We start from the raw sequence: 13,084 nt of genomic DNA on the forward strand, positions 1-13,084 counted from the left end.
TGTTCAGGTGATTAGTTTGCGTACACTCACATTTCCAGTGAGTAACAGGACGTGGGCACTGGAATCTATTTTTATTTCAAAGCTGAGTGATTGCATAAAATTTGACCTCTGTAGTTATGTCTTAAAACACATGATGTTTCTGAAGTTTCCTCACTAGGAAAATACATGTCTGTAAGGTGCATGTGTAAAAACCTTATGAGGGCACCTAGGTGGCTCCGTCAGCTAAGCCTCTGACTTGATTTCTGCCCAGGTCGCCATCTTGCAGTTCTTGGGCGCAAGCCCTGCGTCAGGCTCTGCACTGACAGCGTGGAGCCCGCTTGGGATTCTGTCTGTCTCCTCTGTCTCTGCCCCTCCCCTGTTCTCTCTTGCTCTCTCTCTCTCTCTCTCTCAAAAATAAATAACTAAACATTAAAAAAATTAAATCTCAGGGCACCTACCTGGGTGGCTCAGTCAGTTAAACATCTGACTCTTGGTTGTGGCTCAGGTCGTGATCTCACAGTTGGTGAGTTCAAGCCCTGCGTCGGGCTCTGCACTGACAGCGTTGGAGCCTGCTTGGGATTCTCTCTCCTTCTCTCTGCCCCTCCCCCGCTCATGCTGCCTCTCACTCAAAAACAAATAAATATTTTTTTAAATAAAATTAAATCTGACCTATAAAAAATAAGTTTTTTATTAAAAAACAGAATCTTAATTCTTAATTACACATCTTCACATATATAATTTTATATAAATGCATAACAGATGGTTTTTGATGCATTATTTTCTTTTTCTTTTATGAGTTGCTGCCTTTCCTTCATTTCACCTCCTAACTCACATGGTGCCCTCTCCCATACTCATTTCAGGAAATCTATGTTGACAACATGCGGTATAGACATCTGCATTTCTCTCCACATGTATCTTTCTTTGATAGTCCTACTCACAGGCACATGTATAAGAACATATATACACATGGAAAGAATATTTTGTCTCGTAAAAATGCTGCCATATTATACATGTTCTACTCTATCTTGCTTGTGGGTTTTATTTATTTTGCTGAAAAACACCTCATGGAAACATCTGAATCAACTGGTGCAGCTCTAATTAATTCTTTTTAATGGCCTTTTAATATTCCACGGGGCAAAAAACATATTTATTCAGCTGCTCTCCTACTGATAGGTATTAACATTATTTCAGTTTTTTCCCCATGCCAACCATCTCCACAATTTACATCTTTGTAAATTTGTGTGTCTACATATTGGTACTTTCATTTATTTCTTTATTTATTTTTGGAGATAATTACCAGGAATGGATATAGTAAGTCAAAGGACATATTTTTTAAATTTCAACAGATTAGGTAGATTGTTTTTTAAGTTTTTACTACTACAGAGTCTCATCGGCCATTGCCCACTGTATACACTTCCCAGCATGCACACTCCCCACTGTATACACTTCCCAGCGTGCACTCTCCCCACTGTATACACTTCCCAGCGTGCACTCTCCCCACTGTATACACTTCCCAGCGTGCACTCTCCCCACTGTATACACTTCCCAGCATGCACTCTCCCCACTGTATACACTTCCCAGCATGCACTCTCCCCACTGTATACAGTGCCCACCACATATGCATATACTGCCCACCATAAGCACTCTCCCACTTGTAGCTCTCTGCATCATATATGTTCCTCACCACTGTTAGTGTTAGAGTATTTGCATGTGTTAGGGTTGGTTATATCTCCTTTTTATTTGGATTGTGTTGCCCCTGTCAGTTAGTGACTTAAGGATTTCTTGATATAATTGCTGGAGTTTTGTCTTTTATCTTTTCTGAAAACTTTCTTCATTTCATTGGTCGATTTTTTTCTATTGGAGTATTTGTTGCCTTTTCCATTTGTAGAAGCACTTTGTACATTGAGGACTTTGTCATTTGGGCTACAGTTTTTTTTTCTACATGAATCATTTGTCTGTTGGTCTTGTTTTTCATGCAGACTTAGTCCCCCCTTATCCATGAGGGCTAAGTTCCATGATCCCCGTGGATGCCTGCAACCATGGATAGTACTGAACCTCATATAAACTATGTTTTTTTCCTATACATACATACCTGTGATCAAGTTTACTTTATAAATTAGGCACAGTAAGAGATTAGCAATAGTAAAATAGAAAAATTACAATGACGTGCTATAATAAAGGTCCTATGAATGTGGTTTCTCTGTCTCTTAAAATATCTTGTACTTTTCTCCCCCTTCTCGTGATGATGGGAGGTGATGAGATGCCCACATGAGACGCAGTGAGGTGATTGACACAGTTGTGAGGTGGCATTAGGCTTCTTCTGACCTTCTGACAGTAAATCAGAAGGAGGATGAGCCACTTCTGGGCTGTGGTTAACCGCAGGCAATTGTGAAACAGGAAAACTGTGGATAAGGGGGTCTGCAGTATGCAATGTGCAATTCCAAAAAATAATGCTATGAACTTAGAGTAATTCTATGACTTGGGATATTAATCACAATAACATATAAATTAACTAATTTGGCATGTTTATGATAATCTTTCCATTTTATGCTTTCCTTTTGCTGAGGCATTTTTCTGTCATTCCTAAGATTTCATAGTGTCTGTGCCTTTCTTGTTAAATTTATTCCTAAGTACTTTATAATTTTGGTTTGCTGGGTGAATGGAATGTACTTTCCCATTTCTATTTTGGAGTGCTTATTTTTATGTTGAGAAAGTCCTAATTTGCATGTATTTTGTCCTATATCTGATCACTACCCAAAATCTCTTATTTCTAGTCAGTTTTCAAAATTAGATTCTTTTGGAATATTTATACCCTCTTCCCCGTGCTGCCGATGTTTATTTCTATATTCTTATGTCATAAGCTTCTTAGGCCGCAGCCTACATATTGTACTTGTATCCTCAGGGTACCCGACACTGCCTAGGGTATGAGAGCAACAGTGTGAGAGATACACTGTCCGGCTCGAGACATGTTCCTTCCGAAAGCCATTTCCGTTCACAACGGGACGCACAGGCCATCCTCCCCTGGCCTTCCTGAGGGTTTTTGTTCCACACCTGAGTAAGAAAAGTAACCCCTAAGTCATCCAAATCATACCGTGCTACATTGTCTCCAAAATGTAAGAATGGTGATGTAATCTGAAATATAGATACTGACGTAGTTAGTGAGTGACTGAGGAGTAGCAAGTCGAGTCGTTTGGACAGTGGTTCTTGTTTCTCTGCTTTCCACAAAACTGAAGAGGGACGATGGGATTGTCGTGTTAGCTTATGTAACAACAGTAATTAGTATTATCACTATATATTGCTTATTTTAAGAATCACGTAGCTATCTATCACCAAAACAGAAAGTTATAGAAGTATCTTATTATCTTATAAATATTTTATTATTATTATTATTTTTTTTTTTTTTTTAATTTTTTTTTTCAACGTTTTTTATTTATTTTTGGGACAGAGAGAGACAGAGCATGAACGGGGGAGGGGCAGAGAGAGAGGGAGACACAGAATCGGAAACAGGCTCCAGGCTCCGAGCCATCAGCCCAGAGCCTGATGCGGGGCTCGAACTCACGGACCGCGAGATCGTGACCTGGCTGAAGTCGGACGCTTAACCGACTGCGCCACCCAGGCGCCCCAATTATGTTTTAATTACAGATAACCATGTGATTTTTTTGACCTCTCTCTCAGAAGGAACATCAAATAATTCTGTTACATTGCTGTAAAAAGTATCCTTCTAGCCCTCTCTAGTTTTTATAAGAACCAGCCTTCATAGCACCTATACATTTAAAAAGGAATATTAAAATACAACTTGACGTTGAACCTCTGTCATTCTAGAAATAAGAAATAGTCATCCTGCTTAATGAGCTAAAGTCTCATCCATCTATCGAGCTGTGTTTCAAATAAAAATTCACTTTCCTGTTTAGTAAGTTAACAAATTTATAATATATTTAAGATTTTGGTCAATTGTGTACCAGTAACAATAATAACTCGATCTGTAAGAAATTATTTAACAGTCTTGTGCTTACTTAAAATAAAATTAAAAAATAAATTTCTGTACAAATTTTTTGTTGTAGAAACTGTTACATAAAATATAATATTAATATATTAGTATAAAATCTTTGGGACAGGGTGCCTGGGTGTCTCAGTCGGTTAAGCATCCGACTTCAGCTCAGGTCATGGTCTCGCAGTTTGAGTTCAAGCCCTGCGTCGGGCTCTGTGCTGACAGCATGGAGCCTGCTTCCGATTCTGTGTCTCCCTCTCTCTCTGCCCCTCCCATGCTCATGCTCTGTCTCTCTCTTGCCTCTCAATAGTAAATAAATGTTAAAAAAAAAAAAAAAAGTTAAAATCTGTGGGACAAAGGGAATGGAAATATGACTAAAAGGTTAAAATGAGCATTACATAATTTCTGACTATCTGCAAAAGCTTGGTGCTTTTTTCACCGAATTCTTAATTTTGGCTCAGGTCATGATCTCACGCTTTGTGAGATCGAGCCCCACATTGGGCTCTGTGCTGACAGTACAGAGCCTGCTTAGGACTCTCTCTCTCCCTCTCTCTCTGCCCCTCCCCCACTCATGCTTGCTCTCTCTCTGTCTCAAATTTTTAAAAAAACTTTGTTTTTTAAACTCACGATGGTGAGTACAGATACAGTATTAATGATGTGTATTTTTACTGTGATATTTATATTCTGTTATCCCAAAAAGGAGAGATGTAATTATTTAATTTAAATAATTGATATTGAAATATGCTACAAAGCATGCCCTTTAGAACTTTTAGGCTTATATTGAGCAATTTTAGGTGTTAATTTAAAAATATACAAGTGAATACATGCTGCTTAAAAATTATTTGAGGAGTCAAGCAAACAAGAATGTTTAAAATCACTGGTTTGGGGATTACAAACTTTTTTGAATTCAGGTATTTTATGATTGCTCTGGAAAACAGATGTGTGTGCATTTTCCATGAACATACATGTCCAAGGTCGTGAGTTGTAGTGCTTGTGATCATGTGCATATCACGTATTTACTCCCTGCCTATGCTCAGTGTATTTCCTGGGTTTATTCAGGCTCCTCTTGATTTAAAGGGTGATAAAATAATGAGAGTTCTATCACTGAGCAATTTAAAGTATTTGCTTTGTTGTGCTCGCTTCAGCAGCACATATACTAAAGTATTTGCTTTGCAAGGGCAAGATTAGGCATTCTTGGCTATTTTATATATGCTAATATTTTATGTTATTTATCTTTTTTAATATATGTGAATAAGTTTTCTAATTTTTTTTTTTTTGCAGGTAATGGAAACAAATATAAGCTGTACCCTGAACTTTCCAGCTATCAGGAGAGAGTTGGTAAATAAAATATCTACATGTTAAAAATTACTCATATTGATCTTATAATCACAAACTTTCTAATTAATCTGGCAGGTTATAAAAATCTCTAGGGAGGCGTACATCACTTCTTTGACTTACAGGATATGCACGTTATTCTGAAAAGTCCCTCATTTAAACAATGCTGTGGCTTTGCTCGCTTACTTGCTTGTCATCTGAGATTAGCAGCGTGGTGGGGAACCCAGGAGGACAGTCACCTGGTGTGACGCACCTGGCTCAGGAGGGAGCTGGCTCCAGGGCCCACGGGCTGGTCGGAGGCTGAACTACAGGATCTTGTAGAACCTTGTCAGGAAAGAAAGACAAAGTTTGCTCGTTGTGAGTTACAGCTTCGTCATCATCACATTTGCTCTGGGTTTTAGCCCCATGAATATTTTTATGTTTTTAAGGATTTTTAACATTTTTCGTGTTCAGATATTTTGCCATTATTGGGAGCTACTTCATAAAACTCATTAGGATTTGCTGTGATAAAAATAGTCCCTCAACCTGTCTCACTTTGATCTTTAGAAACTGTTCTTTGAAAGAAGTAAGCAATTATTTAGAAACGTGAACGGGACACACAGTGAAGGCAGAGGTTAACCAGCTGTAAAATAGCCTATTTTTCACATCATCTTGTATCACTGGAATCACAGAACCATATACTCCTGGGTAAGCAAACTACCTGGGCATTATCTGTGTGGTGGAAACAGATTGGCAAGGTAACTAAGTACCCATTTAACAAAAAATTATAAAGATATTTCAAAAATGTCTCTTAAGCAGAGTTCTTTGAACAGAAGTCAACCTTTTCCTGCTAGATTAGATTTTCTGACTTTCCTCTTTCTTCCAGCCTGGTTTCAGTTGTTTGGAGCCCAGTTCTGGCCATCCTTTCCCAGGTAATTCCCTTCAGGGAGTGGATGCAGAGGCCTGTGTTCAGAGCCAGTCTGATGGCCTGGGCTTGACTTTGGGAGAGTGCTGTGCTGTGGTCTCAGGCATAGTGAAAAAACCCTGACAGGTTTTAAAAAATGTATTTTGTTCTTGAAAATGTGATTTACAGCCATGGTAGAGATTACTGAGAGTGTTAAATGTGACCTTTGGACACATCCTTCAGAAGCAAAAGGGGTCAACATATAAATGTTTATGCCCAAGTAGCATAAACATCTAAGACTTTATATTGTGGTCTTTTACTTTTAAAGACTGTTAGAATTGACCCATACTTAGGTATCGTGCAATTAAAGGGGTTCTTACATTTGAGGTCAACAGACAAGCTGAGTTGCTTGGGGAGGGGGGGCCAGCAGGGACGCTGAGGGACAAGGGATGACAGACGCTGTAGACTTAGCAAGGGGTGCTTAGTAAGGTGACAGTGGGGACTGCAGCCCTTTCCTAGATTTCTCTAGAGCTCACGCCCATAGCCCAGGTGCCTAGAGAATGTTAGAAATACCCCCCAAAAGGCACGGAGGGAAGTGTCAAGTTATAAGAAACAAAACCCTGAGTGGGCTCTGGAAGGAGACTCAGACTTGAATTCAATACTTTCATCACCGGCCCGTGGTTGGTTGGTTGGTGGGATTTTGCTTTTATATTTGAGGGTAGGATGAGTTAAGGTGTACAAACAGTGGGCACTAGGTTAGTATTAATTTATTTTGTCCTTTCTCCAAATAAAAGTTTTTGAAGAAAAAAAAAAATGAAAGGGAAGGCTTAAAGTCTATTTTTAAAATAAAACTTACTTCACATTATTGTGTGTTTAAAAAACAGCCGTGAAACCAGTTAAACTCTTGCCAAGGACCTTCTCACATCCTGGCAGAGCATTCCTGGAGAGAAAAGTCACAATGCACAGGCCTGAGCTGAGGTTCAAGCCCATTCACCAGGACACCCAGGCCCCCTCTTAGCCTGTCCCATGCCCACCGACAAGCTGTAGTTCTGCATGGGCTGCCGGGCATAGCAGTAGTTTCCAAGCTGCACGTACTTCTGTTTCGCACCCTTTGGAGGCTCCGGCTACATGCCGCTTGGGCCTGACACGGAGACAACCGGGAAGGTCCACAGTCTCTGCAACAGGCTGTGTCCTTCGACGTCAGTATCCATTGCCTGCCTCCTATCCGCCCAGTAGTTTGCAGTGACAATCTGGGCCCACCCATTGCAGCGGCCACCCTGTGCTGCGTGGATGGCCAGGAGCGCCCCGGAACTAAGTCTCTGGATGCCAGTAGCACCCCCCCGAGTCGTGACAACCACAAATGCCCAGACATTACCTTTTGAGAACTGCATGTCTGGTGACCTCACCTAGTGGCCTCATCTGCCTCACTCACCACTGACTCTGACTCTTCTCCAGAGACCATGGTCCCCAAAGTGACAGACCCCACACCTGGCCTGAGGCGATGTGGGTGTGAGAGTCAAATCAGCCATGCAATTCCTCACTACATTAAATGTGTCACAAAACCAAAGATGTGTTCTCCTACTTCTGCCTGCCTTGAAATGGACCTTCCAAAGGCTGAGATTCCTCTCCTGAATTATGTCTGGGGCCAGATGTATTTATTGGCTGCATATGGGTTACATTATGCAGACTTCCATCAGAAAGCCACTGGGAGTAACTAGTGAAGTCCTGTAGACCCAGTCTTGCTAATTAGGAGCCTCAGGGCAGCTGCCAATCACTCAAGCTGATTGTAATCTGTTTCCTGTTAAGGGTAGTCCTGATTTGGGAGAGAAAAATAAGCTGTATTTGAATTAAACTTGAATTATGATGAAAATGACTAATTGTTTCAAAGAGCCTCCATATTTTTTAAACACGGGAATATAAAACTTGAAGGCATATAACTCAGAAGAAAATGCATCCGTGAATTCCAGATATTTTAGCAATTGGTGGGGTCTGTTTCCAAGGTCCCCAGAGGGCTCTCCCTTCCTGGAAGGACATACCTCCTTTCAGAGAAAAGGCTCGCCTATTTTTAAAATAAATTATTTTGTGGGCATTAAAATTTTCCTCATGGAAATTATCCCTAATATATCAGTAAAGAAGAACTTTAAGTCATGTTGATTGAAGAAAAAACTAACAGGTTACAGCATTGAATGGCCTGTGGACAGTCACCTCCAGGGAGCGCCTGCCTCCCCCCCGCCCGCCATCTTGGCCCAGCCTCTGTTTGCATGTGGAGGAATTTCCCAGCAACTGCTTGAACTGCCGACTCTCCTAGGGCACACCGTGTCTGCCTATCCGGGGCACATTCTTCTCTAGATGTGCCAGCAATCTCAATGTACCAACCTCCTCAAACCCCACAGCCCTGCCTTGTTCTCCGCTGCATCTCAGAACCACCTGCCTTGCCCTTCTCCACCTGTTCCACCACCACTTTGTCTTTAGTTCATTTGGAAACTGCAGTCCAGAGGAAAGTGGACAACACCTGAGTGAGAGGGCAGGGACTGAACTAAGTCCGCCGTCCTCTTTTCATTTAGTTCATAATATCTTTCTTCCTCTAAGCATTCATCGTGAAATATTTTCCTAAGACTGGTAAAAACCAGTTCTGTTATCAGTGATTACCCAGGACCATCATCCAACATTCTTATCATTTGGAGAGTCCTGATAACTCAGTGATGCAGAAAAATATGCCAATTCTCCCTGAAAATTTGCCTAACAAAAGTAAAATGCCCTGATAAATCCAAGTTCAGTCTGTTGAAAACAATTTAATACTTTCATGGCTGCTGAGTACCTTGGAGTATGATGTCAATGGTGCTTATGAGTAGCTGGGGACAGACTTCTGGGATTCAGATCTCAGCTCCCTGGACAAGTTGCCTAACACCTTCCACCTCAGTTTCATGTTCTGCAAGGTGGGGATGACGGTGGCTGCCTCGCTGGAGATGAGGCCTAGAGGGGCACGTGTCTTGTGCTGTTACAGTGCCCGACTCTGTGAACAGGAGGCCGCTCGTATGATATACTCAGGGCTGTTGCCTGTTACCACTGTGATCCTCTTTTAATGCATTTCTACTTTTTGTACCTCGTGCCACAAACACACACCTGTATGACTGCTAAGATGGCTATGACTTCCAGAACATTCCTGACGTTTCCTAGCACTCTTTTTGCTTGCTTCTTTGTATTATCAGATGTGTCTAACAAGGAGAAAGGAGGAATTACTTGAGGGTTTTCGTTCATTGTTTGCTTAATAGAGGTTGAGCTTTATGTATGGAGGTGATAAACGTAATTATTGATAAGAAACTGATTTTCAGAATGATTTTTTTCTCCAACATTAACCTACATTCCACTAATCTAATGATGAAGAGGCCTGACACAAGGACTTGCTGTGTGTCCCACATCCATGCAGCCTCTCAGTCACTTGTCACTTGTCACGTAGGCGGTAATGACCAATGTGTGTTGGCTGCCGCACGCACTGGCTTTGAGGATATGCAGGTAAAACATCACCATTTTACTCTTCTGTGACATACTTTTAACTTCTTCCTTAAAGTGGACAGACGAAAAGTTAATACAGTAAGAACCTACAAATATGCAGAACATGTCTGTATTATAGAGAGAACTAATGCCAGTAATATCTGTAATGTAATTATATTAGTTGTTATTAGGGTTATTTCTCTGGGAGAACTCGAAGAACCGCATGCCACATGCTTTACAGGAAGAAGTGTGGCCCCATCTTGTGTGAGCTACAAATTCAGTGTTTCAGTCAATGTGGCTTAATTAAAGTGCTGATTACTTTTATTTCTTACTGACAGGCCAAATTGGGTTTATTTTTTATTGTAATAGTATAGGTTGAAATAAGGAACTGGTTTGTAGAATTCGGTTATGTATGTTTTCAGTGTATCCGCACTAAGATGCACTTAACAAGCATCTAATTGCCTAATAAGTGCACAAAATACGTGAAATAGAAATATAACAATTCCAAGGAGATGACTACACAGAAAGTATGTTTCTTTTTATTTCTTATGACGCTCTACAGTTTCTAATATTTAATGTCTTTTCCTCATATTAACTCCTCAATTCTCAAGGTATTTTTTCCTAATACAAAAGATTCTACACATTGTGTCGAAGCTCTTGTGCGTGTGCAGACACACTTCTTGCTGTGCTGATTTGAGTTTATCTCTGTTTTGAGAAAAAGGATATAGTAAGCACAGAAATGAAAACAGCCGTGAAGCCTATGGGGAAATGTGCTGAATCGGCAAAATTTGCATGTCAGCTGGAACCCTCAAAACCAAGGCTACACGGCATGATTTTTCTTTTTAACATTTTATTTTATTTTATTTTCATCATGATAAGTCTAATCTCGACCCCTTTTTTCCCCCATCCCTCTACCCACATCTGCTCTGGTGACTGTCAGTTTGTTCTGTATAGTTAAGAGTCTATTTCTTGGTTCTCCCTCCCTCTCTCTCTCTCTTTTTTCTTTCTTTGCACATTTGTTTTGTTTCTTAAATTCCACATATGAGTGAGATCATATGGTATTTGTCTTTCTCTGACTTATTTCGCTTAGTATTATACTCTCTAGCTCTGTCCTGGAGTATGGTTTTCCAGTCAAATCATGAGCATAGATGTCTAACAGCTACAGTTCAAGGAAGCCATAATGGTTGCTCTGTTAAAAAGGGGGAAATGTGGGGCATCTGGGTGGCTCTTTTGCTTGAGTATCTGACTCTTGATTTTGCCTCAGGTCATGATCCCAGGGTTGTGGGATTGAACCCTGCTTGAGATTCTCTCTCTCTTTCTTCCTCTCCCTCTCCCTCTGTCCCTATCTGCAGCAGCACCCCCCCCCCATAAAATAAAAAAATAAATAAATAAAAGGGGGAAAATGTAAATACAGTTGACCTTTGAAAAATGGAGGGTCGGGGGTTAGGCGCACCAAAGCCCATATAGTTGAAAATCCACATAAAACTTTTGACTTCCCCAAAACTTAACTATTAATAGCCTATCATTGGCCAGAAGCCTTGCCAAAAGCATAAGTAGTAGATTAACACATATTTTGTATGTTATAAGTATCATATGTTGTATTCTTATAATAAACTAAGCTAGATAAAAGAAAATGTTATTAAGAAAGCAAGGAAAATACATTTACAGGGCCATGCTGTTTATCAAAAAATCCACATGTCTGTGCACCTGTGCAGTTCAAACCCATGTTATTCCACAGTCGGCTCGTAGTATTACCTTACAGGTTATTCAAAATGCAAACAATTATAACCACAGATATTTGCTAAATACATAGTTAACTATATAATAACATACAGTTTGACTTGTGTGGATTTAGGAAATGTTATCACCAAACATTTGCTCTTTTCAAAGAAGGAAATCATACAGACCACATGCTGTGAATTCTGCCAGAACATCAAGTCCTAAAAAAAAGTTAACTTATATCTTAGATACACACTCTTCTCAGGGTTTCCCATTAAAAATGTGAATAATTTAAATAATTTTGTTTGTTTGTTTGTTTTAGGCAATTTGAATCAACCCATAGAAGTGACAGCACTATATTCTTTTGAAGGACAACAGCCAGGGGATTTGAATTTTCAAGCTGGAGACAGAATCACGGTTATATCAAAAACAGATTCTCATTTTGATTGGTGGGAAGGGAAGCTTCGAGGTCAAACTGGCATTTTTCCAGCCAACTATGTTACCATGAATTAAAGTTTATATTGTTTTCTTCTTTGAGAATTACAAAACATTTATTTCCACACTGATAGGATTTACTATCCAGTTAAGCAATGTTTAATATATACTTTAAAAATACTTCTCTTTATTCCATAAACTTTTATCCAGTATATAAAAAATTTTTTCTATCAATAAGTGGTTAACTTACATATCTTTAAATACTTTGTACTAATTTTATAATACACTATTTAATAGTTAATATCATCCATTCATCAAGGTCACAGCCCTTTTGTGTTAATTATCAAACATCAATAAACATATGAGCGGCTATGTATACGGTAATTGCCATTATAATTTGAGAATCTTAAAGGTCGGAGCATGAATACCAGTTCATGTTATTTCTATTTGCAAAGTGAGCAGAGAAGAAGAAATTAGCTTAACGAGGGTATTAAGTAATCCTTCTAGTTGTAGATATGAACTAGATATATGAATCCTGAAAAATGATCTTTATCTCTTCAAAAATTGCATATATGTGTATTGAAAGCAGAAACCTCCTATTGCAAAGAAGTTCAGCCATTCTGCATTCCACAAAGATGACATTAACTTTTCTTCTGTGCGAGGTTATGTTTGTGCATTTCTGGAAGAAGAATCAACTTATGGTGACATGGCCCAGTTGTTCCTAAATAAATGTTTTTTAAATGATAAGTTAATGACTTGATTTTGGTTTCTTTACTTTCTCTGTGTAAAGTTAGAGGCCCTGACGTTTGCCTGAAGGTTAAATAAAACCCACCAGTGTGATTGGCTGCCTAACTTGTTTTCTTTTTGGCTTTACTAATATATACTTAACAAACACAATTATAAAATATTTAAAGGCTACAATGTGATGATACGTATACATACATATACACTAGGGAAGGGTTACCAATGAGTTAATTGACACACCCGTCATTTCACAAGTTTTTCTGTTGTTGTTTTGTTTCCTTCTTTGTTTGGTTTGGTGAGAACACTGAAGTTGTACTCTCTTAGTAAATCCCGATTATACTGTATTATACTGTATTATCAAGCATGGTCGACATGCTGTACGTTAGATCCCTGGAACTTATTCCTCCCATAGCTGGGAGTTTGTATGCTTTACCAATATCTCCTAATTTTCCCCATCTCCCAGCCCCTGGTAGCCACCTCTCTACTCTCTGTTTCTATGAGTTTGGCTT

At 39.5% G+C, this 13,084-nt stretch overlaps 1 protein-coding gene across 3 annotated transcripts in view; it reads left to right on the forward strand.

Moving 5' to 3' along the window:
* The window catches only part of SH3YL1 (SH3 and SYLF domain containing 1), a 40,973-nt gene extending 28,399 nt beyond the window's left edge, over positions 1-12,574 (forward strand). For 2 of the 3 annotated variants that reach the window (XM_042933796.1, XM_042933797.1), the window contains exons 10-11: positions 5,249-5,305; positions 11,719-12,574. In XM_042933796.1, coding sequence (XP_042789730.1) covers positions 5,249-5,305; positions 11,719-11,909 — 248 coding nt within the window. In that variant the 3' untranslated portion in view covers positions 11,910-12,574. Of the gene's footprint in view, positions 1-5,248; positions 5,306-6,167; positions 6,214-7,069; positions 7,101-11,718 lie in introns of those variants that run through there. The other variant, XM_042933798.1, reaches the window with a different exon arrangement.
* Positions 12,575-13,084: the final 510 nt, after the last annotated feature.

The sequence above is a fragment of the Panthera leo genome, chromosome A3, assembly GCF_018350215.1.
Source record: "Panthera leo isolate Ple1 chromosome A3, P.leo_Ple1_pat1.1, whole genome shotgun sequence".
Taxonomy (NCBI): Eukaryota; Metazoa; Chordata; class Mammalia; order Carnivora; family Felidae; genus Panthera; species Panthera leo.